At 46.5% G+C, this 26,966-nt stretch overlaps 1 protein-coding gene across 9 annotated transcripts in view; it reads right to left on the reverse strand.

Moving 5' to 3' along the window:
* Positions 1-26,966, reverse strand: part of LOC119435016 (E3 ubiquitin-protein ligase MARCHF8) — a 212,606-nt gene that overhangs the window by 92,862 nt on the left and 92,778 nt on the right. For 5 of the 9 annotated variants that reach the window (XM_049672580.1, XM_037702004.2, XM_049672561.1 and 2 more), the window contains exon 1: positions 16,802-16,934. The exons of 2 other annotated variants lie outside the window; for them this stretch is intronic. In XM_049672580.1, coding sequence (XP_049528537.1) covers positions 16,802-16,831 — 30 coding nt within the window. In that variant the 5' untranslated portion in view covers positions 16,832-16,934. Of the gene's footprint in view, positions 1-16,801; positions 16,935-26,966 lie in introns of those variants that run through there. 2 more of the 9 variants (XM_049672570.1, XM_049672566.1) reach the window with 2 other exon arrangements.

Genomic DNA, 26,966 nt, shown 5'->3' on the forward strand with positions numbered 1-26,966 from the left:
GTAATGTCTCCATCTTTAGAGTGCAAGCAGTAGGGATTGTACTTAAACTTTTCATAGGCGCTTTTACATTTACGACACACACTAGCTCTATGCTAATCAATGCAGCGTGTTTACGTTGCAGGGTACACTCGCAAACATTTCTTAAAATTAATTAAATTATGGGGTTTTACGTGCCAAACCACAATCTGATTATGAGGCACGCCGCCGTAGTGGGGGACTCCGAAAATTTGGACCCCTGGGGTTCTTTAACGTGCACCTAAATCTAAGCACACGGGTGTTTTCGCATTTCGCTCCCATCGAAATGCGGCCGCCGTGGCAAGGATTCGATCCCGCGACCTCGTGCTCAGCAGCCCAACACCATAGCCACTGAGCAACCACGGCGAGTGCAAACATTTCTTGTACAGAACACTATGCCGTCCAGCCATGTTCCAGCTTTGGGCGTAAAACTAAACTGCGGAGGGCACGCCCTTAACTATCTCGCTTCAAACTTGTAGGTGAACTGCACAATAGCGGTAAGTGGTAAGGCCGTGTTAAAGCCGTCAATTTCACTTCAATTGATTTCACGCGGCTTGCATAGTACCCCGCTATCATCCCACGTTTCCTTCTTGGTAGCGCAAGCTAGTTTTCTAGAACAAGCGCCGTCATTGCACAGCACGCCCCAGTGCTGACGTCACCGCAGGTCATTTAGTCAGTAGAATGAGTAAATTCACTCCAGCTTTGTGTGCGTTTAAAAGTCTTCTGCGAAAATACACAATAGTCCTTTAAGAATGTTTACCTATTAACCATGTACTAACATTTTTCTTTAGATACCCTAGTAACATTGTGCTAACAATTGGCCACCAACTTGGAATTGATGCTTATATGTATACATAAAGAAAATAATTGTGGAACAACGGTGGCTTGTGCTTGAAAACTCCAAGTAGTGTGAGAAGACCTGTTGCGTGTTCGTGATGTTCTTCAGCATTCCACATCAGTAGTTAATGATCAGGAATAACATGCAAAGTGAGACAACATTACCTCAGTGTTCTTAACAACCTCTAAAAGAGAACTTATTGTCGAATTGCGTCCCACTGAAAACATCCTGCAGGGATAAAACACTAATTTTAATTACATACTATTGAAATGTTTCTTTATAAAGGTATTAAAACGACTAATTTGCGCTAGGAACCGCTGTCAGAAGAAAGTAACTTCAATTTCTAAATACATTTTTTAGAGAAGGACTGTTTAGGAAAAAGTAAGTAGACTGTCTTTTGACATGGTATTGACAGGTGTTCTAGATTGTGAAAGCAAATAGGCTGTCAATAACGTCAACAGAAAGTTTGTAGAAAATATAAAGTCAATAAGCATGTTTAAGGGCTTATTGACATTATACTTCAAAAAATATACAGGGAAAAGAAAAGATCTCACGGCTAGCACAGTTGGTTCTAACGTCACTGTTAAGAGTGAAAGGCCTCGAACTCAACTGCGGCTGAGTTTTAATATATATTTTTTCATTCATATGGTATACTACTTTGTTTCTTTATCGTTGGCGTGGCGTCCAGACGACTGCGACCAGGACACCGCTATACGGTTTCTGCAGCAACGGCGACGTCGCGAAAGCAGCAGGAAAACCTCTATAACAGCTATCACTGCAATAACATTGGATAATCAGGCAGTATACGCTGCGAGGCGAATAGAGAACAGCTATCGATGATCGCCGCTACACGGCCAGGGAACGCGGCGGTACGCGCAGACGAAATGGATAGTCGCTCGCCGAGTGCAACGTGACAGCACGTGAAGATTCGAGCGGCTGCTCGAGCAGCGATCGTGACCGGTCTCAAGGGCGGCCGTGGTCGGTACGCTCAGGATTAAAAGCGCCATTTGCCACGGAACGTTTCGAGGAGCCACGCTTAGAGGCACACAGGGAGCGCGGCGCGCGGCTCTCAAGCATGTCCGATAGTGACCGGAACCACAGATTGACTCAGTAAGTTTCCGGAACACTGCCGAAATTGAGTGTCTGCACAGGCTATCGCTACAGGAACTAGGCCCAGGAACTAACCACATTTAGATGTTGACGAGACTTTACACTCACAGAGTAAAACCAGGCACACCTGTGATCGAGTGATGGGCACAGGGAAGACGGAACGTGATTGACGAGTTAAAAAGTAGTTAGAAAAGTCATTTCACTATACAATCCGAAAAACTACTGGCATTCCATGCGACTGCGATTTACAAGACTTGGTAATTAGTATTTTGCGACACCATTATTTTTAATGCAATACTCATCATCTTACCAACTTTGGTGAGACATCGACGCCGTCATCAACGCCTTGTGTGTAACGGAGTAGGTTTGTAGTTTGTACAGTTACAAAGCGCGCGTTGGATTCCCGTCAGACCAAGAACTTTATTCCGAACGTTTCGTGCCTGAGTCTCATGGGTCTGGTAGCTACGGGTTTATAGCATTAGTCTCGAAGCCCCTTAATAGGATGATCGGCGCATCGGAGGTATTGAGCCTTGTATAAATTAGCTTTCTGGTTCTGACGAGCATGCTGAATTAGAAGACTTGCTGATATCTTAACGCTCGTCCATAGTTTCACACGTTTGCCTCATGGCATCATAAGTACACTCGGCCAGAGTTCATCAAATATGATTCCCGAATGCAGCCATTTATAGTTCAGCTGTATTTCTTAGTAGTTGACGTTATAGACGCACATTGATAGCACAGATTTGCCTCTCATTTGTGGCTTCACGTGATAACAGGTTCTCATCAGCAAGATTCACTTTTTGACTTTTCGTTCTATCTCGCCCACCACAGAATAGCAACAAGAATGTGTAAATGGAACTCCCCCATGTGTACCAAGGGACCTTCTTTGATCAGATTCAAAAGCACTAGGAGTTCCGTCATGGTTTGGCATGGGCGCATTCATTGCTCCTCGATAGTACAGGAGTAATTGTAGACGTGCCTATCCCGCATGCCTTCTGTGCAGAGGATTCCTCGTTAGGGCACACTTTGCGCGCAGAACTACTAGCATGCAGCCCACCGCAAAGCGCACGCCACAAGAATCGGAACATGTGGAGCCCAGATGCCGCTTAATAGTCAAGGTGCGAAGATTGTGTGGCTTTTAGCTTCCATGGGTGGCATACGGCTCTGCGACTACACTTCCGTCTCTTCGTATTCAACAGCCCATCGCCAGCGCCATGGCTTTTGCCTGCACATCTCGCTGCTGACGTCCGGGCTACTCCACGTTGGCGTGATCCACAGCGGCGCTTGCCCGGTGCTGGCGCCGTCCGGGAATTCAGTTGCTCTGCGATCATCAATTCTCGCTGCAGCCGCTTGACCTCGGCCGTGTCGGCGGCCTTCGCGTGTTACCGTGCTCTCTGAATAGCACAGAGCTAACAAGGGCTTCCGGTGCTCTTCCCTCTGTTCTTGTACCTTGGCACAAGATAAGTGTTGAGGCGGTGCGTTACCCGCTCTGTATGCGGGCGATTCGCGCGATGAAGAATGTGCTAGTCACCACAAGAAAATTTCTTACTCAGGTGAATCCGAAGCTCTGCAGACATTTTCCACATAAATCACTGCCCGACACACCACTTGTCTGCGCCGCACACTTAAATGTTCGCGTCTGAGGGAGGCATGCATTTTTATATCCAACGTCGCGCATATTTCAGGCCATGCGAACAGCACAGCAGCCGGCACTTAGCCGATTGCGCCGTATACATAACGTTATAGCGCATCGAGTGAGTGCACCCGTAGAGCGGCTCTTCTGCTTTGGTAGCGACGACAAACCAGGCCTTTCATGAAAACAGGGACAGAAAACCGAGTTTATGAACTCATTAACTGGTATCGCATTAAAGAAACCGAACAACTCCAAAAAGCCCCCACCAGATGCAACCTTAAACGTAGCAAGCAAGTACCAAACCAGCGTCAGCGGTTTTGTTTATGCTTACCACAATGAGCTTAGGTGCAACCGTATGCTTAGTTCCCTGAGGATATAGACTGAGATCGTGCAAAGTTTCAGCGCGCTTGATCTTTCCGTTTTCTCCAAGCGGCATCCTAAGTGTTCTCTCCTTTCTTTTCATCCTCTAACCCTTCTTCCCCTGCAAAAGGTATCAAACTGGACGTGCATCGGATTGCATGACCTAACTGCCTTTCCTTTGATTTTTTCTCTCTCTCGTAGCACTCGTTTACAAATCTTGGAAACACTCCGGCACTATACCCGAGCAGTGCAGTTTGCAATGTGTTTATCTTTAGTATAACTACTAGTCCATGGCTTTTAGATTTTAACCAAAGCATTTTGTGACTTCCGCTATATCTACTCAAGATTTTCTAAAATTTCTGGAATACCCGCCCCCTCGAAAAGTGGCACGCTGGACACAACAGGACAAAACTGAAACGTAGAAAGTTCTGGGCACCAGGAAAGCGTGGGTCATCATATCGGGATGGCCCATCACGTTTCTACTGTGATGTCACGACATATCTTTTTGCTTATGTTTTCTTTCTAAATATCACAAAAATATTGTTAAGGCACATCACGCGCGCGCAATGTTATTATTCATTTTTCTCTTCCAGAATGAACCTCAAGTGACAATCGACAATATTGCGAAAGTATGTACACAAGACAACTAAAAAACGAAAACCCCTCCCCTACTGGGAACAGGGGTGCACGCGAAGCTTGTGCAACCCTAGGGGAGGGGTTGGTTAGTTTTTTGAGCGTTTGAGACGTTCACGGGCCTGATTCCGCTGTCGTTCCTTCAACGCAGCCTGCTCTTCGGCAGAACGAACCAAACGCGGCCTCCTCATCGGACTGCCGGGCCTGAACTGACGGGAAACGGCGGGCGCGCGGCGAGCGAACACGCGATCACACCCTTTCCCTCCTCCGGAGGAAGGGGACGCCTGTGATTGGCTGGGGGTATGGCGTGATCGCGGGCGCCAGCTGCCGCGCTTCTTTATGCACATAAAAACCCGCTTTAAAAGGCGCGTAAGACGGTTCGACAGAGTTGAATCGGTTAGCATGGTGGTCTCGCAACTCGGAGGGCGGTGGTTCGATTCCGCAGCCCGATGAACAATTTCTATTTTCGCGCCGCTTGAGTTTTTTTTTTTTTTTCTTGTACACCAACAACGCCGACACGAGTGAGGCAATACAAGTTTCGCTTGAAAAGAACGACAGAAAGATGAACGAGTCGGTAGTAATCCGTTATCTGAAAATACAGGCCTACAAAACACGGACACAATATGTTTCGTAAGTGTCCTTGTTCGACCTGTTGGCGCTGCCTTCCCCAGATCAAGCGCAGATAGCTCTTTCTATTTTTTTTTTATGTTTGCCTTTTTTTCTGCTACTGTGCAACCTTTCATATAATAGTCGGCGTTTGTGTTGTCTTTATTGTAGCTCATGTATCCGATGTTCTGAACGCCTGCCCTTTCAAGCCATGAATTAACCATACAAAATTAAATTCTGAGGTACCGCGCCACGAAAATGAGATAAAGAAACACAACTTGAATCTCCGTTGAGGAACAAATAACAAGAAAAATTCAGCAGCGATACTTAATACTGCTTACGTGTGGGAATGCGAAAGCATTATAGTCGCTCTGGTGATTTTTTTTTTTTTTCGCGCGTTCATTGTCCGCTCAAGCTCTCGCCTGCGTTCTACCGCTTCGGTAAGGCCAAATAAAAAAGCGCCAACGTCTCAACGCGCTCGCTTGCCCGGAGGAGTTCGTAACCTGAAGGACCGTTCAGCGGCGTTCGATTGAACATTAATGATTTTTCTTTTATACACTTATGGCTTTGACGTGACGTGTGCAATGACGCACACACTAGGTTCATCTTTAGTCAACCAAAACCGTGGAGCCGCCGTCTCGCACCACGGAGGCCCGGGTTCGTTTCCCACCCAGACCGAAATGTACCAAATTTACTTTACAATGTCATAATTAACTTTGTTTACAGGAACATCCCTGAGAAATGTGACGTCACTCCAAGCATTTCTGACTTGTTTTTACTGTTCGCGCCGTTGGCCATTTTTGATAGCATCACTCAGTCAAACCACCGACTACGATTTCGTGTAATGAGGCTTAATGCTTTCGCATTAAAAAGTAGAGAAGAAAACAGCACGACAACTATAATGAGGTTCAAAACAAGACTACCCTCAAAGCGGTACGTCTTGCAACCATGCTTGAGACGCTAACTCGTTCAATATATTATACAGGTAAGACGAACAAAGTTCTACAAGGCCCCTTCCAGTCTCCTATAGGCAAGATGCGAACATCACTTTTAAATAAGGCCGCGAGAGGGGGTCACGTGATGCAGCAGCGGTTTGTGTTAAGTTCCTTGATTATGCCGAATTAGCAGCCCCCGCGGTAACAGCTTTGTAGACTAAGAACTCGTGCAAATTCTCGTGTGGCCCACAGCTAGTCGGCTCGCCGTTGACAACGCCGCAAAGGCAAACGCGTGGTTGAAGTGTCAGCAGGAACGACTACTGCATACCCGCACCAGCATGCCCCGGATGCAAAGTAGGCAGCGCACGTGCTCTGGTTTCAGCCTGTACCTTGTCGCTGACGGCGGAGTCATGCACGGACGTTGACTGAAAACCTCTCACTGACCAGCTCAAGCACGCGTAAGAGCCGAATGCTTCGACGCTCGGAGGGCACTGCAATGACTGGAGATGGACTGAGAGTAAGGAACTATAGCAAACTACATGGTGTGCGCTACAACATCAACGACGACGACAACAACAGCAATGAAACAACACACACACACACACACACACACACACACACACACACACACCACACACACCACACACACACACACACACACACACACACACACACACACACACACACACACACCACACACACACACCACACACACACACACACACACACCCACACACACACACACACACACACACACACGCATACGTACACGCACAACACACACACACACACACACACACACACCACAAACAACCACACACCACCACACACACGCACGGACGGACGGACGGACGGAGCAGTGGTGTACCTGACGAGCAGCGCCAAATGTAAAGCTATACATATATTACACCAACGTTGTGCTTAAGGACGTAATGCGCTCTTCGAAGGTTCTATGGATGTCACATGAAATATGCTCGCTTTCAGAGTGCTGGTGGCTGCAGCTTCGGGAGTAGATAGCACCGCTGCCAGAATTTTGCTTCCTGATTGCCAGCTGCCCGGTCATTACGACTTCGAAGACATGCAATCAAGAGTGTCTCGAGGAAGAAACTCGATAGCGAGTCGATATGGCGTTCTCAGTCTGCAAACACGCCAGAAAGCCAATGCGTACGCGAAGCTCCACTGTCTCTAGGGTAATTCCTCGGAATGATGCGCTATTGAAGTCGTTTGCTCGGAGAATCTACGTATCTGCATGGCGTTATATCGCGCGAGTCTTGTCATTATAGACAGCTACGAGTACGATGGTTTTGACTGAACAAGACAGCGTTCATTGAGGCGCCTGCCTTGTGACGATTGGGAGGAAGCACCACCGAGAAAGCGCGCGCTGTTGCTGAGCAGCAGTGGGCCTCTATATATGTCTGGCTGCTTCTCTGTAGAAGGGCTTTTGTGATCAGCAGTCTAAGCGGGAAATTTCCAGAGGAAAGTGAAGACTTCCCAATTTTGCGCCGTTTCGCGGCATGGGTGTTTTTGCAAGAATCACTGTTCGAGCCCGATGATGGCCTAAAATATCTACGGGCTTCCCGCCATGCAGTTGATGCATGAAACAAGTGCGTACCATGATAACAGTTCAAACCACTAAACTTGATTTTGAAACCGATCGACCAAAATTTCGCGGATGCTCAGAGCAGTCAACGTGCCAGTGATCATAACACATCAATCGCAGCACAAGGCTTTCTTTGTTATACCATGATCCGTGCGTTGAGCCTCTTTACGTGGCTGTCCAGTGTTCAGCATAGGGGCCAAAATAGGCGGGCCATATCGTTATTAAAAATGTTGGGATGTTGGTACAAGGATATATAGCCTTTTTTTGCCTTTTATCGCCGCGTGCTTTCGCGTTAATAAGTCGATGCACTCGTCAAACGCCGAACGCAATTTTTCGGTTTGCAATATGGTCCTATAAAGGACTGCGTGATGACGGTATCCGATTTAATAATAATAATAATAATAATAATAATATAATAATATAATAATAATTAATAATAATAATAATAATAATAATATAATAATAATATAATAATAATAATAATATAAGCGAATTTGGTTCACTGCTATATACAGATACGCCTTTCGGAGAGCTATGTCTCAGATGATCATATCCTGCACCTATTACGCTCCATCGCTCCATCTGATGCGCTGTCGGTTCCACTGCGCTTCCCTTCCCTTGGTATATCGATAATTCTCTTCGTTTACCAGAACACCGAATATCCGTTGTTTTGGACCGGATATCCGTTCTCTGCATTAGACGTACAAACCCACTTTTGCAGCGCAAATTGAGATAGATTATGGGCTCGCATTTCTCTGTATTAACTGCCCAAGCTGGCGGCGGGTCTCTGCTTCCGCTGCCAGCATCAGCAAGACTGACGCCGTGAGTACGACCTCCTCGGGTTCGCCTCCTCTTTGCCAGAGCGCGGCTTTTGCTAATCATCAGGGCGGTTCAAAGGAATTGTCGACGTCGCCTAAAAAAGCCATAATCGCCCTCATCACACATCCCACAAATAAATATAGCTTCTTCTACCCAGCGACCTCGCCAGCTCAGCCGTTTCATGGTTCCTGCCGTTCTCTGCTTAAGATGCGGCACCTAAACAGTCTGCACTGCACAGCAAAGCTGGAAGAGACGCGGTTTTGCTGTTTCGCTTCATGTTTCCATAAATCAGCAAACACTAAGAAAATATTTCCTGCCTAGCCACTTAGCACAACATAAGCAGTATAGCGAAAACGTCGATCGACTTCACTTCTGCACAACCATATAGCTAAAAAAAAAGAAGAATATATATTTTTTTCCAAGTTTTAAGGCACACGCCCCTCGTGACATACCAAATTTATTGTTATTATTATTTATAAATACTGCGATGCGATCTTGTTCCCAAGATCTTTGCGGAGTGGATACGCAGTTGGGGGGATCCGTACAACACACGTAAGACATACATAAACTTCATCTGCTGACGTAGTTAGAAATGACATGGCTGAAAAGCTCGTTTTTCTTAATGTGGCGGCACGCAATAAGGAAAAGTTACAGGCATCGGCGCTAGGTAAACACAGTTTTCTAATAATCCTTACATAACGACCCGAAGGCTACAGTTGCTGTTCACATAGAAGCGGAACGTTGCCATTACGTAATCAACGTTGTTCCTTCCTTCCTTCCCCCCCCCCCCCTAAAAGCTGACCCATTCTTGCTAAATTATATTACGACACGTCAAGTTTCACATATTCGGCTGGGTTTTAATGGAGGGGAGGACTACTTTCGAGAGCAAAGGTGGCGATGATTTTTTATAAGGAACGAACATTTCACTTATAAGTTCTAAGTTTAAGTAATTTTTCAATAAGTAATAAAAGTTCCAAACAGTCATCCTTCAGGGCAATCTCATCCATCAGGCCCGTATTCACAAAAGTTCTTACGCTAAAATTCTTCGTAAGAGAAAAGTGCAACCAAAGCTGATGCTGCAGGCATATCATTAGCGAAGGCGACTGGTCAATGGCAACCAGCACTTACGAACGAAAAGCTTTGCGAATTCCGCCCCAGGTTTCACCGAATGGACCCGCGCGTGGATATATACGTTCCCGAGTAAAACAATAGAAATAAAAGATGACGCTGAATAGAGATTTCCGTGTCGCAAAAATGTTATTGCATGGACGACTGGTTTCCGCGTTGCCGGCCTGAGCTTCACACGCAGCAGGGTTTTTCGCACTGGTGCCTGGTTCAGAAGGCACGCACAGAAGCGCACTGGATTAATGAATGGCAAGAGGAGCTGTTTTTTTTTTCAAGCGCTGCTCACGATTGAAAGAGTTTTATGTGCTATGTCACACAAACACAAAATTTCAGCGCTGTTTGAGAGATTTCTCAGTGAGCCCTCGTAGCCATAGGGAAGGCCAGAGTGGCTTCGTCGCACGCAACGCGCATTCCTCCACGGGCCAAGAACGTTCCGCAGCTCGAGGCACCAGACGTGCCGCAGACAGACGTTTAGCGACCGTCGATGGGACGAGTATAGCGGATGCGAACGCTGTTCGTGGGCGTACATGTCCCGTGGAACACTTTCACGTCGGGCACACAGCTAGTGCGAACGCGGAATAATAAGAGAAAGCGACTGCCGCGAGCAACAATGAGTCTGATCGCATGTTTTGTACAGCCTGCCAAGGCCGCACGGCATGCGAAAGCCCCGTGGCATCGGCAGGTGAGTCAGCCTGAATTAATTTACTACTCAGCCGGGCCCATGAGCGGGAGGTCGAATGAAGCCACTATTCGAGCAGAAGTAAATGGAAAGGAGAGAAACACGACGCCCGATTGCCTCTTGCTGCTTGCTATAGCTGCGACAAAGTGTGTCATTTGGAAATTATTATTATTATTTATAAATACTGCGATATTGTTCCAAAGATCTTCGCGGAGTGGATACGCAGTTGGGGGATCCGTACAACCCAGGGAAGACATACATAAACTTCATCTGCGTTTAACAAAACAAAACTTCGAAGAGGAAAGAATAAAAGCGAGGGATTGACACGGAAAAGAAATCACTTGTCGCTGACTTACTGATTATTCAAGATCACAGCTAATAAAGCAAGCATACAAAAAATAAAACAAAAACAAGCGAGACCTCTCACACATTTACGCACAGAAAAGGCGTATGTGTCGCAGCCCGCGCACGATGCGCAAACACGACTATAGTACATCCTGCACACCTGCCCACATTTTCAAAGACACTTTCGTGTCCTCTGAAAGTGCGATATTTAATAACGTGAAAATACTGTTGAGTTTCCATGAGTATACTTAGGTGCTTATGAGGCGACTATTGCACTTCAATTTATAGACGCAGAGAGTCCTGGTACATGGGCCGTGTTTTCCGACTCGAGACCGACTTTACAAAATATGCAGGCAGTTCTCCGATGTGGAGCTCACGAACAACTAGCGTACGAAATTGTCAAACTTCACCACGACGTAAACAGAAAGGCCACGAATTAATTTCCAGTGGCTACCTGGCCATTGCGGGATCAGTGGAAACGATCTCGCAGACCAAGCTGCCCGAGAGTCACATGAAGAACAACCCACAGCGTTCCCATTCCTCTTTCCAGAACAGACGCTGGAAGGCAGTTTCGTCACCTGGCACGCAAGCTCTCTTTAACAAAGTGGAACACCTCAAATATAAGGCGCACCAGGCTACACGAACTGAACCCTTCGCTCCAACTCCGACCTCCACCCGCGCTTCACCGACGTGAGGCATCGCTTATATACCGGCTGTGGTTGGGAGTGGCTTTCACGAAGGCGTACTGTGCTTTGATTGGAATGACCGAAAGTGCTACGTGCGACGTCTGCGGCAGCGAAGAGAACATCGAACATCTATGTGTCACTGCGATAAATTTCAGTCGGAAAGACAAACATTATCGAACGCATTGCGACGACTTGACGATCGGCCGTTATCAGTGCAGGTGATCCTTGAAGACCGTTCCCATCGCTCGTCGGCCCACAAAGCTGTGAAGGCACTGTTGTCTTTCTTGAGGGCGACTGGCCTATTTGAACGCCTTTGAATTGCTCAGGCCTCCGCGTGCGTGCGCGAGCTCACCGTGTCCTTCCTCCCCCCCCCTCCTCTCCCTATATCATCTTTATATACCCTCTTTCCCGTCCCTCAGAGTAGGGTAGCCAACCAGACGCATTTCTGGTTAACATCCCTGCCTTCGCTTTTTCTCCTCCTCCTATGAGGTGGCCATGCAGTAGAGAAAATAAAACGCTTTATACAAAGACCACTTGTTACAGACGAGTTAACACGCCCCAATACTCTACGCTGCAGTGTTATGAGAATACGTAAGATAAATTCTTTCAAGGCATCGGTGTGACACAGAAATGGGTCAGAAGAAAGGGGACCGAGGGCCCGATTATTATTAATCATATCATAATCCAACAAACAATGACACCAAGGACAACATAGGGGAAATTACTTGTACTTACTAATTGGATTAAAGAATGATAATTAATGGAAATGAAAGTGGATGAAAACAACTGTCCGCAGGTGGGGCTTCGCCTTACGCGTGCGATGCTCTTACCATTGAGCTACCGCGGAGCCGTTTTCCCATTCACTTTCTGGGTATTTATGTTTTTACAACTAGAACTAACCTTGGCAGTGTTTACCCAGCACCACCACTCACAAACCATGGCGGCGGATGTGGAACATCCTTTCTGCCACAGGCATCACGAGCACGTAATATTTCGGGTGATGGTCAATAAACCCACATATGCTTCCTGAAGGCATCAAAGTTGCCGGATTCGAGTCCTCGTTATGTAATGATGAGAAGAAAAGGAACCTTCATCGTGGCTTACGCAGTGATGAAGACATAGACGAAGATTGGAAACTGTTGAGCTATGCAGCGCTTCTGAAGTTTAAAGTCTATTAAATAAAGTTCAAAATTGTCATGACTCTATAATGCTCGTTCATCTGATAGCTTGGTACGAAAGCCCCCCCCCCCCCCACACCACACACACACACACAAACCACCACAAACACACACGTAAAAAAAGAGTAGGGACGCGAAAAAAAAATGCTTTCTTTGTTTTACTTGGCAGTCAACAGAATCTGTAGCAGAAGTAATTACAGACGCTCTAATACGACGACGTCACGCATGACGCAACAAACAAAGTGGATTTATCAAGTGGCACCCTCCCGAGCCGCGTGTGGCATCTCCGTCTATCCGTCTGCGAGCGTCGCGCAGATCATGCACCCCGCAGGGCCGCCGCGAAAGGCTGGCTCCGGTGCTCTAACGGCTAGCGTCCAAGGACAGCGTCTAGCAAACGGCCCTGCAAAGCTACTGCACCAAGACCACGCATGCTTCCGCGCCCGGCGACGGTGCTCGACTACAGTAAAGCAGTAAACAAGCGACAACTGCCTGCCTACCTCTAGTGGGAAGCACTGGCGACGGGCTTGCTGAATGACATGGCTGCTGAATGCGCAACAAGCATCAGCGAAGGAAACGGAGAGGCGGGAGTGCCATCAAAGCTGGCCTTTTACAGCGAGCCGCTTAGTACTTCTCTTTTGCTCACTTGATAGAGCTATTCGAGGCAATGATTGGGACACGTGCTCCTGCGTATAGTGCTTCGCTGAACGGAACTAATGTGTTCACGGGCCGAATTCTGCCGTTGATCGACTTTACCGCTCGTTTTCTTCTGGTAGGACTCGTGCAACAAGTGGTGCCTACGAAATCACTTGTGACATTAGTGGGTATACTCGCTCTCAGCGTGGCTACTGCTGTGCTGCTGTCTCGCGCGAAGGTCAACGTCGGCAACAGCGCTGGGTCCCAGTGTGCGCACAGGAATGCAGCTGTAGCTTTGCATAGACGCGCACAGCTGTAGCCGCGGCCACTCGCTGCAGCTCCTTGTGTCAGAAGCAAGCGGTGCTCAAGCACGCTGACTGCCTATCGCAATTTGTTGTTGCATGTGTTTCTTTTTTCCTGATACGCGGAATGTTGAATGCCTTACAATCATAAGCAGGTTGCTTGAAATATTTTGCGGTGCAATGCAAGTATATATGTTTTATATACTGAGTTACACAAATGGTTAATGATAGACGTGAAAATGGAAAGTGCGGTGTGCAATAAATACCGATAGCCGAACAAATCTTCCCAGATGTCCCCGCTGTGTTCACGCAACGCAGAATCACAAGTGTTCCATGGAGCATAAAAGATTATCTAGAATATAAGTCCAACGTTTCTCACGGCCAATTAGCAGCGAACCTTAGGAGTCTTTCACTTTCATAATTAACCAGCACATTCCTTCCATGCTTTCTTAATCTTAGGTTATGAGAAAGAACATCGCATTTGCCGTGGCTAGCTTTCGTTATGATTGTACCCTCGAAACAAGGAAGTTCGCTGTGATATAAAGTTGCTTTCTTACATTAGACCCTGGCTAATGTACACACGAAAAATATGCCCAAGGGCACAGACGTTGCGAAGGCTGCCAAGAAAAGCTTTTTTCAGCGTGTAAAATGATACTAGCTCGACAAACGTCTCCGTCATTTATGTAAGCGCCAGTCAGTTCGTGCTAGAGTTTCTCGCGAGAGCCACAGGTTTATTGTGCAGCTCACCGCGAAGGAGAAGCAAGTGCTTCTGTCTCCTAGCTGATCTTTCCACCGCTATATACACATATAACCAACAAGAATCATTCTTCATGCGACAAAAACACACGCTGGCGTGTCGAAAATATTTCTTCAATGACTTTCCAGTGAAATGACATATATACAGCGACTTGTAAAGCAGTACACAGCCGAAACCAAGTCGCTATATATCCACTGCATCGAAAGTTGCTCCAGAAGTTGTGTATTTGGCAAAATTAATCCGGAGCCCTCCACACGGCGTTGCCTCATAATCAGAACGGGTTTTGGCACGTAAACCCCAGAAAGAATAACAAGTATTCTCGTTTGTGGAAATACAGCCTATTGCGAGCATGCAGTGAAGATTATTTGAACTTGATTGACTGATGAATGATGGCTTATCGTCGCAAAAGGACGCCCGGGCTATGGAGGGTGCCGCAGTCAAGGGCTACGGCTTAATTTTCAAATCACGTGCTTTCTTTAGCGTGCACCCAAACATCGTTCGCGGTGCTCTTGAAATACGCCTCAGTGAGAGTGCGGCCATGACTGACGGAAATCGAACACGCAACCTCGGCTTAGCACCAGGCGCCGAATTCACAAAGCGCTTAGTTCGCATGCACGCTCGTTTTCACCGGTCGGCCGCCTTCGCTAATATATGCCCAGCATCAGTGATTGGCTGGGATTTTCTCTTACCAACATTTCTGGCGTAACAGCTCTCTGTGAATACGGGTCCAGGACGCCACTGATCCATCGCGACGGGTCCACCTGATGCATTATTGTAACGGGACTCTCCTAATTTTTGAGCTGTTTAGTAAGGGAAGTGAGAGATCCTGTTCTGGCGCCATAAGTCACCATAGTGGTAATTTCTAATTATCGCAGAACTCGCATAAGGTTGCTTGTCCAACATGGAAAATGTACAGCTCACGAATAGTTTTTGTCCAATGGTTGCAAACAGCGTTCATAAACTGGACTGTTTGAGGCTATCTCTTGCCGAATAGAGATTAAATAAAAATATTTTCATTTGTTCTAACTTAGGCTCACTTAAGTATGATTTGAACAGCATGACAGGCGCTTTTCGTTGTCTTAAAACCACCCATGCATTTCTGAATAAACATTAACTTTAAATGCGTTCTTTTCTGATAATGACGCTCTTGCGAGGCGGAGGTTCTGGGTTGTAGGCGGATCGCAGATAAAGGGGGAAAAAAAAGTCATCCCGTATACGAATACGTGGTGTAATGCCGCTACATTGCATAACTTTATCAGCTACGTAACTTAATGCAACGACAGTACACGATCACATGCACTGCATGACCGTTTTCATCTTCCCAATACTAATCATGTCAGTATCGCCTTACTTGTATAGCGCCATCAAAAAGAAGAAAGCGGGCGTGTCTCTGTTACGTTCGTGCTTTTCTAGTTTCTGCCTCATCATCCACTTCCATTCCGCAGGACAGAAGATGAGCGGCAGTGCCAACTCTGCATGCTGTTGCCTTCAGATGCACCTAATCTCTGAGGCTGCGCTGCACACTCTGCAAACTTAGTCAGCTAACGCTAATTTTAGTCAGCCAAGCAATTTTTAGTCAGCCAACGCTGCCACGTGAACTGCCCCCCCCCCCCCCTCCTTAGTCTCCCCCCGCTATGCACTCTGTTGACTGACGTGAACGCAGGCGCGCGCGAACAAGTAGGAAAAAGCAGGATGTTAACCCGAGCTCAGTTGGCTAACAACGGATCGCTAGTAGAGGAAAAGGACACAGAAGGAACATATGAGGAAAAGGGGACATGAAAGAGTTAATGCGAGCACGTACACAACCGAGGGTTCACTGGTAAAGCTCGAATTCACACTCGTTCACAAAGCACTTCATGTGCTAAAGCGGTTCGTAACAACAGAAACTATACACGAATGGTGACAGCGGACATAATAGAAAAAGGCGGCATTCAATTACGGAATTTTCTTACGAACATCATACTTGCGAAGTTCGCCACTGTGCGTCAATAATAATTCATGTTTCATGACGACATGGCAGCAAAGCGAAATTTGCCGCAGCGTCACCATATGCTTTGTCTACACGTTTCAACATCCTCTGTTGCAAACACTGAGTTCGTGGAGCTCGCCATCTGTTTCTATCTTCACTGTAAGCTTAAAAACCGAGCGCGAACTTACTAAAGGGCACAAAAGCCACCTGCGACAGAGTGATGTACACACGCAAAATTGTAATAATCCAGGAGTAATATAAACCGAAAGCGATTTAGAGGAATAAAGACAGTGATCGCGTGAAATGAGTGAATCGGTTAAAACACCATGCCCCGTGACAGGTGCATACAGCTCACCGCCTCCTTAGAGCGCCATTGAGTCAACGTATTCTGTTTATGCCATCGCATCTTACAAGCTCAGCGTATATTAATGCTGCAATCGCATCGACAGACATCACAGTTCACAGACTAAGGTAGAAGATAAACAGCGAGAATGCGGTTGACGCTCCTCCGGTTTTGAGCAATACAAGCGCGGCGTGCTGTTAGTGGGTGCTGCACCCTACCGCTCGTGCGTACTCACGGAAGTGACGACGTGCTCGGACGACAGCATGATGGCGGTACTCGCAGTCTCAGCCCTTCGGTGCACCTTAAACGTTCCGGCGGTGTAACAGCGCGGGACATGCGGCAACGCTCGCCGTAGTGCGACTGCGACGGCGTTCAGCACGCGCGGCCTTCTGTCGGCATGGGGCTCGGCGAGCGGGCGGCTGCGCGCCGCTGCTCGCGCCCTACGCTGACGTAAGGGCTCGGTGCAGCTGTGTCTCAAAACACAAGTGCATCACGTCGCGCGCAGCTGAACCTCCAGCCGATGGCCGCTGCTGTTCAAGGGCGCGCGTCGCCGCCTCCGACGGTGAAAGGCTTCACGAGCAGCCTATAGCGAGTGTAAAAACGTGAATGCTCAATGCGCGCCCGGCCGCTGGCCTGCGGCACTCCCGAACTTGAATGCGCGGAAAAGCCTGTGCGACGGATTCGAAGGTGCTCTCATTCAGCCTGGAAGAAGATGTGAAAAAAGCGAGTCAAGAGTTCAACGAGCAAGCGAAATTGGACCAATTATTCAGACCGAGGTAGGATAGGGAACAGTTAACTGAACTTCAGGTGAGCAGCTTGGAAGCAGCATGGTTCCGAACAGAGCAATATGTATGTGTTAAGAAAGAAAGAAAGAAGAACGAAAGAAAGAAAGAAAGAAAGAAAGAAAGAAGAAAGAAAGAAGAAGAAAGAAAGAAAGAAACAAAAAACAAACAGCAACATCAACAATTATTGGCTTCGTTTCGCTATTTCGAGAATTTCTTCCCATGCGGCAAGTCTTGTTCGGTGAAGTGAACGTGGGAATTTTTATTACGTTTGTAATGCGATAACTACAGAAAGAAGACACGAAGGAACAAATATCTGGGACTGACGCACGACGGCGCCCACGCAGAGAAATGAGTCCTTCCATCTAACGAAAACAGTGCCTGTGTCCGGGGCGCGTGACAATTGGCTCAGAATGTTCGTGGCGACAGCTGTGGCTCTGGAATTCCATGCGCTGTGCAAACACTGGTTAACGTCAAGCCGTGTCCTCTTCTGACAGTCACATTTAGTCGGAATATAAGCTGCCTGGATATATGAAGAGATTAGCTCATTTGTGGTTTGCTTTCTAAATAGGCAGTCTCTCTGCAGTGCGCAATCGGTATAGGACTAAAAGGCGTTTTCGTATAGCAAAAAGTTCGCGAGGCGCCACCTTGTCCCCAGAACTATGCTCTGCGTCGAATATTGGTTGCACTGTGTTGGACATAGTAAATGGTGTCGCTGCTAGTACGCAAATAATTTATAATTAAACGGACACTGAGAGGAAATACTTATTCGGCTATAGTGGAAGGTTATATTTTCGGAACTTATCGTGCAACAGAATAAAAGCTAAATATCTTGGATTTCGCCCCAAACTGTGGCGGCGGTAACAGATTTATGCTGCTTTAATATCTTGGCGCATACACAGGTCCATATAGACGGTAAAAACTCTCGTAAATTAGGCCGGTCGAGCTTCTATTTTTTGAACGCATTATAGATAATATATATATATATATATATTATTATATATATATATATATATATATATATATAATTATTAATGAGAAAACGCTCAACAAGGTGTTTCCACTGTTTAGGTGGTCACGGGCAGCTGGCGCAGGAATTTCGCAGTGCTGTCGCCATTAGTCTATCGATCTGATATCGTTTTACGACGTGTACCAAGCATGTTTTCAGTACTCCCCCAGTTTCTATCCCCGACGTGCTATCTACCGAACCAGCTTAACCTTTTTTTCCCCTTTGGTCACGCGTCAGAGATGTTGCTAACGGCCGAGTAATCGAAAATAGAATTCTAAGCGAGAAACCGTTTTCACAACAAAAAATAAAAGCCGCCCCCTGAGCACAGGCAGGTCGAGCGCCCTGAATTGAAGCACCCAGGTCATCTTCTGTTTCGTGTTACGATATAGCGCATGTCCAGGCGGCCGAAGCTGCTGCCGCCGTCAGTTGGCGGGAGCGACAGCAAGTCCGGTAGGATCCCTCGACGCCGCTTCTGGTACATGCATGCCATATTGGAATATTTCAGTGCTGCCCGCGCTTGACATATAGCGCGTAGAGCTCAGTTTAATAAATAAAAAAACAAAAAAGGGCATCCCTTCAAAGAATGCAGCATTTCTCCAGACTCTAAAATACCTGCCTCTCCAGACTCTTAAATGTAATCTAAATGTAAAATATATATGTATCATGCGTCATGAGTGACTAAATACATGGAATGGGATATTAAGTGATTAATTAAACAGCAACACACACACGTGCGCGCGCGCGCAGGCCGCTATAACCTTGTAGGGACACCATACCTGTACGTTATGGTGGCCATAAGTATGCCTTGGCGAATGCATGTCGTCAGCATTTAATAAAGTCATCGTTGAGAAAATAACGCACGGCAAGTATACTAATATAGACAATCCGTTCAAAGCGCCTATAGGAGTCTGCGCTATAGTATCTGGAGGACTCTTAGAGGCAGTTCAATACGCAGTTTCTCGTTGCAGGTGGCGGCATGATGCTCAGCCAATTTCTAGCCAAGCTGACCACCAGTGAGTTGAGTAACTTGATGGGCGTTTCTTTTTCTCTTTTTTCCATTGCAGAAAATAAACGAATAAGTGTGGAATGAAGCAATCAGGGGCGCTGTACAGCGCGCAAGTCCTGTTGGTGCACACGAGAACGCATGCACACCAAAGGGCACATAAACAGGCGCTCGCAGGCGCGTTCCACGGGTCGCGAAGCAGACCCTGTGGAAAGCGCATACATGCTGCGATGGAAAACAAAACCCAGCTGTTGGCCGTGGTCGCATGCCGGCATAATTCGGCACGCAGCGTATACGGCTGTTGCAGCTGTTACAGTCATGGACTTTTCGAGCCAGAGAAGCGTTTGTTGCTTCCGCCCGGCACGCAGCCGCACGAAAAAAAAAAAAAAAGCCAAACGAAACAAACCAAAACGCCATCAATCGCATGCGCCGTGCAGAATTGTTACGAATGTATTCACGCGGCTTCGCTTTCCCCGCCACTGCGAGGCTCCACTTCCCACGACAGTGACTCCGTCGACGTTTCCACCTAGACGCGTACCAGAGCGAACTGCGAGCGTGCTCGTCAACTGTTGCGCGAGCTAAGAGACTATGCGCTTCGCAAAGACGATCGCCGCTACGTACACAGGCGTTCGAGTATGTGGTGGTTGGAATAAAAACAAAAGAACACGCTCGCGCACGCGTCCAAACAGTGTGGCGCATTATTCGCGCGCGTTTCCGGAGTATAGCGTGCGCCGCCGAGACTCGCAGAAGGTCCCGAATTCCAATGGGCGAGCGCACGCGCAACCGGCCGGAACGGTGTGGCTTATGCAAGCGTGTCACCCTCGGGGCGCGATGCGGCCTCTTAGTTGTGCATCTCGCTCCGCAGCAACGTCCCGTCATCCCCTTCCCTCGTTGCTCTCAATTTGACGCGTTGGCACTATGGGTTTCATCATCGCTACCGCTGCACACTGCCGCGTGTTTCGCCAAACCCCGACTCCAGCTGGGAATATGCGGCACCAGGTGTATAATATACGGTGGCACGATGGCGCAACAGTCAGATACTGCGCATCCATTTTCGATCGCTCTTCCCCGGCAGCCAATACGCAATGACGAACTCGGGCCGCCGCGAGTTCCGGAGTGCTACGCATAGGTTGTTACGCTGCTTTCTTCAGCTACTATCGTATAGCCATACTTTTGCACTCGGCAAAGAGACACTGACATGTTGAGCAGAGAGAGAGAGAGAAAAGATTTCCCCGCAGCCATCACGCCATTAATGATAATATTACTGCATTGAAGTATTTATATAACACATATCGGTTGATCACCCGTCTCCCGAAAGTATAGGAGGATTGAGTAATTTATTGACTAATCTAAAACACGTTTTATTGCAACGTTTGTGCCTCTGTGCTGTTGCGGTGTTGTTGCACTCGATAAATAAGAGAAAAAAAATCGCTGTTTATACAATCGCCTGAATGTGTTCGCTGAAAATATTTTCAACGTTCTCTTTCTTTCTTTTTTTCATTACACAGCTAGGCGCTGTTCGATTAAAAGTTACGCGAAAAATTGGGTGGAAATGTTTCTATACCTCCCATTGTGACGTACTTGCATCCCATTGTAAGAAATTTGCTTTTCGCGCGATGGATTCACCACGACATGAAGTATCCCATTTTTTTTTCGTTTCTGATAGCAAAGTGGGATAAATCATACGACATATTTTCGTTTCCCTCCTTTTCTTTCCCTTTCCTTCCATATATTTTTTAAAAAGTAATTTTTCGCTGTGATCGCCATGAGAACGACGCATGCTTGTAAGCGTACGCGGTAGGTTTTAGAAACGTACTGCGGCCAAATGAGATGAAACGTTTCGAGAAGAAAACACTAAATAAAACAAAATGGTCTATGGCTCATAACAAGGCACAAAATACGCAGCTACTGCAGCGTTCTACGTAAAATATCGCGGATAGTGCTTCTCATATTGCACTTCGTCGGAACGCCGAGTGAGCACGCTTTCTCGAAATATATTTCCTTTCGGGTGAGAAAATAAATAAACAACCGAAAAACTTGATTGGGATACAGCAGTGTTGCTTGGTATTTGCCAGAATTTTATCTGCTGTGCCTTGGGGGATATCTCCATTCTCTCGATTCGATGTGCCAGTTCATCTAATAATATTGGCATATTTTTTCTAACTGTACTTCCTTCTATTTCACGTTGCTTGCGTGTATTTGAGTAATATTGCTGTCTTTCGTTCGTCGGAGCTCCTCCACGAAATGTCTTTCGGAAATTTTTCATGTTGTGCACATAGCTTCAACTCAGTGCTGGATTAAGAGGAAATAAAGAAAGGGAGAAGGCAGGGATGTTAACCAAAATGCGTCTGGTTGGCTACCCTACACTGGGGGACGGGAAAGGGGGAATAGAAAGATGAGATATAGAGGGGGGGCAAGGAAAGACGCGGTGACTTCGCGCACGCGCGCGGAGGGCCTCACCAAGTCAAACGCATTAACGCAGGCCAGTCGCCCTCAAGAAAGACCAAAGCGCATTCACTGCTTTGTGAACCGAAGAGCGATGGGGACGGTCTTCACGTAGCGCCTGCACGGACAACGGCCGATCGTCCACTCGTCGCAATGTGTTCGATCACTAATTAACAATACATGTTCGATAAGTCAATGCTGTAAATGGTAGAAAAGGCAGCAGGAATAAAACATGGAATGCGTCTTCGAATGTGTCAACGTATGCTAATCACTGCGCGAAATAGAAGACACGTGGTACGACTTGGAGTCCGACACAACATGCGTAGAACGTGTGTATATGATGCGTTACGACTTGCGTAGTAAATATACTGTTCCGACTTTTGGGAGTTGCTGAAAACTTGTTGGATGCGTGTAAGCTCGTTGTGAAGGTTTACTTTGGTCGACTCATGTGTGCATTCTTTTTGTTTAGCTGGAATGCGCGCGCGCTCGTCTTCTTTGTGTTTATTTCTGTGTTTGTGGATTTGTTGCCTTGTGTAATGTTCTGCTGTGGCTCGCACCCAGTCACTTCCTGAGAACGCCTGCAAAGCCTGCTTTGGGAAGGTAGTGGAGCGACGCGGTTCAGAAAAAAGGGAGCGGCAGGGAAGCGGTTAGAGTGGCGCCCACCGCCGGTGTGAGTTATGGGGACACATGCTCCCGGGCATGGGGGCGCTAAAGTGCGCGGTTGAGTGGACAGTGCGGTCTGAGACTGGGAGACAACGGACCGACCTCCCGAGTGCCTGATCGGAGCGACGGTCTGCCCCGAGGCCTTTGCTCCGCCGCATTAATTAACCATGTACACACCGCTTTCCTTGTTGACTATATAGGGTGTCCCAGCTAAAGTTAGCTAAGCTGCTAAAAAAATGATTTAAAAACACGGTGGAAGTTACGATTGCAAGACCTGCGGTGTCAGACCAATTTCAACTGAAGACAGTAGGCATCATTTATCTTGCACCGTGTTTATTAATTATTATTTTCTTTGAACAGCTTGGGCTAACGTTAGCTGGGACACACGGTACACTCGCAGTGTAACTGCTTGTGTCTAGTTGTCACTAAATTCAGTTCGAATTATTCAAATCCACGATCTTGAGCCCTGGAATACCGAAGCACGAGAACAGGGCAGCGGCTTAGGAAGAGCCGACAACGACAACAAACTAAACAGCAAGAAAGAAGAACACGGCGGGGGAGGAAACGAGAAAACTAGTATACTACGCGTGTAGGTGCAAGATTATAATCGATTGCAATGAGTGATTTAGATAGCGACTATACGTTCAAAACACTGTATTAGATCTAAAAAGTCACCTTCAACATCACAGAAAATATGGTCTCTCATCCCTCGCAGAAGCGATCGTAACACGCGTCTCCTGCGTAAGTGAAACAAGCTTGCACGTCCAGTGCATTTATTCTTCTTGAACAATGGCCTTTTTGCGCCAATGAAAATTGTCATTGTTTGGATCTCGCCACCATCGCTGAACAGGGTAGGACACAAACTATTATAAAAGGGAGAGACAAATATTGCGCACGTTGAAGTAAGGAACCGTGTAACTGAAACAGCACCGTCACTCGTACTAACTAGACGACCAAATGGAGAAAATCAACATTCATTGGGCGGTGCACTGCTTAGTGAAAGTGAAACAAGGTCATAGCACGCACGCTCCAATCGCGATGTTGTAATATGTCGCAAAATATTTTGAAGTAATATGTTTGTAGGTCAAGGTAAACAGCCATAATATCTCTTTTTTTTTCAGGACAGCAGAAGCTGGGTCGACCATAGGATGCTTGAGATGGAATGACCTTAATAAAACAAACTGCTCACTTCCGCATGCAGCAGGTTGCGGAGGACACGAATGCCATTATAAGACTCTCAGATGCGCTCACGAGCGCGTGTGTGTGCTTTATTGCTCCTTTCTAGTATACAGCCAGAAAACACACACATGTCTGCTTTGAGTATTCACGATTACGTTTCCTTTCCAAGGTCGCAATAATGGGGCAATAATCGTTGTACCGCCGCATTAGATTACATCGTGTGCCCATCGTAGCCGTGCGCCCTATTGCACACGCATATACACTCTGCTGTCCTGCGTTGCGCCTGCCAGTTCCACCGCATGGATGAGCGCCTGCATGCCGTTATACGTAACGCCACACGTTGTGGCGTTGAGAAATGAATTCACTGAGAAGGAAAGAATGGTGGCCCAATTTGTGAGACAGGGTGAAATGAATGAACGTTGCACTGTCACATCGTCCATTCCCTAGATGCGTCGAGACGTTGTGTGCGCTCTAGAATTCCGTCTCAGAGGGAAAAACGCAGCTGGTTGTATCGTGTGACGTTTAAAGGCATATGTTACTGGAACTTTCAGTTTATTTCTTTAAGGCGCTCATTGCGAGGGCGATGCATAAGAGGTGGAAACACAAAATGAGGAAGGCGCGTCGTCTAGGATGTTAAGTTAAACCTCGATATAACGAAATCGGTAAAATTGGCAATTTGCTTCGTTATATCGAAATTTCGTTGTATTGAATGTGACCTTTTATCAAATGAGTACAGTCCCCGATCGACTTTTCTTTCCCTTAAGAGGCTGCAAAATTTTACGTAAACTTGCATACTCAGTAGGCGTGTGGAAACAGCGCAGGAACTATTCAGCATGTTTTGTTAGCATGCTGACTTATCCATCCAGAGGTAATTAAGGACACAGTTGGCCTGTCGGAGAATTGGTTCTGAGGTGAACAGGACAATATCAAAATGATTGAGGTCATACTATAGATAACAGAGAGACACTAGAGTGAAAGCAGGCTCCGTGTTCCCTTGTACACTTTATCACGACGGCAGCCATGTTTTTCTGATTCATAGTATCAAGGTAATTCCTCGCGGTGAACTGCTGACCGAATTTGGTGCAGATGCCGCAAATTAATCTTGCAGCACGTGTACTTTAGGTGGCGTGGCTTCAATCAGCATGCTGGCGCATAGTGAAATGTGCGACAGCTACGACCGAGTGGCGGCGAGAATATTTAAGTCCAATAAAACATTACTCTCGTGTTGAGAACCTGCTTTTGCGACTTTAAATATCGTTACGGAGCGTTTGTACGGGTTTTTACCAGTTATTTCATCAGGCACTATTAAAGGGGTACACATGGTACTAAATATCTGCAGCGATATGCATTGCTGTTCCAGATAATACGTTTCTCCACTGTACAAAATTCTGTATTTAAAGCTGTTAATTGGAGCAGCAAAGTATTTATTGGCACATGTACCGTGCGTATCTCTTGAAAATGGTTTTAAGCACAAAATTTCTATTAAAAAATATATGTTATGAGTACTTACTGACTTCTTGCAATCGCAACATCCCGCTTAAGGAGAATAATTAAAAAGTAAACTTGAAAATTTTACTAAGCACTAATACTAGCGACGCACAGCATCCAATTTTGTCAATCCTGTTTGGATATAAGAATTATGAGTTAGCGTTAATGTAACGCCTCTTATAGAATAAGCTTTATCTACCATTATTTGATAGTTTCTGGGTGTCATCGTCTATCTTCTACGTATCTTTATCTTCTTCTTAAGATACACGATTCTTAATATGATTTGTCGCAAATACAGATACTGATACTTGTCTGGACGAATGTATCATAATACCGATACAAAATGCCCAGAGTATCTTAAAATAATATAGGATACATGTATCTTGGATAGTGATAGCAGTGAGGCTTAAGGAGAGGTCGTTCCAATCTGCTGCAGTGCTAGGAAACCAATGACGATGAGAAGGCGACAACATACGGACGAGCAACATTTAAGGGATGCCCTGCGTGCAGCGATATGCATGAGGACAGAGCATTACTGGGCGAGGGAACGCACAGAAAAGAGGTTCAGTAATAAGCACGTTACTGTCTGTTATTATTATTATTTGGTTTGTACGCATATACACACAAGGACACGAAGGAAATAGGGAGGGAGCAAGCTGACAACTGCCACCGAGAGGGCACAACGCCTGCCTACTCTTTCAGGAGGAGGGAATAGAGGAAATGAAAACATGAGGAAAGAAGAGAAAATAAACAAATGACGGAGACACAGACGGAACAAAACAAATACAAATAATGTCTATAAACGGGAGGCCAAGTCAGTGTCCTTCAGAAAAGTTAGCAGGGCTCGATGGGCCTGGTCACGTCGGGAAGCGCACCCCCTTGGAAATAGACAATCGTCAAGGGTCGCACATTGCAGCCCAATAATCTATATTCCTTAATTAGCAATGCGCGCTGCTCAACGAATGCGGGACACTCTAAAACGAGATGTTCAAGTGTCTCACAGGAGGCACAAAGACACATCATTCGCAAGCATTACCTTCTGTTAAGCGCTAATTTTTTTTTTTTACATTCTTCATTAATGCAGTGCCGCAAGAAGATCTAATTCAGTGCAGTATTTGTGCTACTGAACGCTAGCTGTCACTTCGACCAGCGTTCAGTCTTTCCTATTCGAGCTGATCGCTTGGAGAAGGAAGGACACTATATTGCCTAATCTGCGCAATCATATCACAGCGTTTTAGTACACGTGATCTAATATCGTGGGAATTGCTTATTTAATTTTATTAAAAGTCAGACTGACAAGCACTCGTGTGCGGCACTGCCAGCTGGATATTCAATCGCTCATTCTCCGCAAAGCCATAAGTGCACCATTGAATATAGCGGCTGCAATAGTGAGTTCATTTTTTATACCTTGTGTGTGTGTTAATTTATTTATTTATTTCACTTCACAAAGCAGTATCGTTCCATAGAAAATAGTTTGAGCGTCCCTAAGCCACGTCGCAATGTAACGTCACACTATAGCGTCACACGGGCGCACTCTAATTCGTTCTCATGGGCAGCCTAGGGATAGGGAAATGATAACATTTGTCATAGAGAGCGTACAAAAATAAAGAAAAAAATACCACAGATGAGATGTGCAATATTTCTAGATCGTGAGGTAATCAGCGTAGCTATAATTAATTCCTGAGACGGGCTAATTCAGGGCAAAGTGAAGAGCACGCTTGTTCGCAACCTAGTGTACAGCGCACCTGTCATTCTCCGCGTTGCACTTTTCCATATCAGACTACGAATGTCTGCCGACTTCATCGTGGATTGTGTCGTGCCGTCATCGTCA

Source organism: Dermacentor silvarum, chromosome 1 (genome assembly GCF_013339745.2).
Source record: "Dermacentor silvarum isolate Dsil-2018 chromosome 1, BIME_Dsil_1.4, whole genome shotgun sequence".
In the NCBI taxonomy this organism is placed as follows: Eukaryota; Metazoa; Arthropoda; class Arachnida; order Ixodida; family Ixodidae; genus Dermacentor; species Dermacentor silvarum.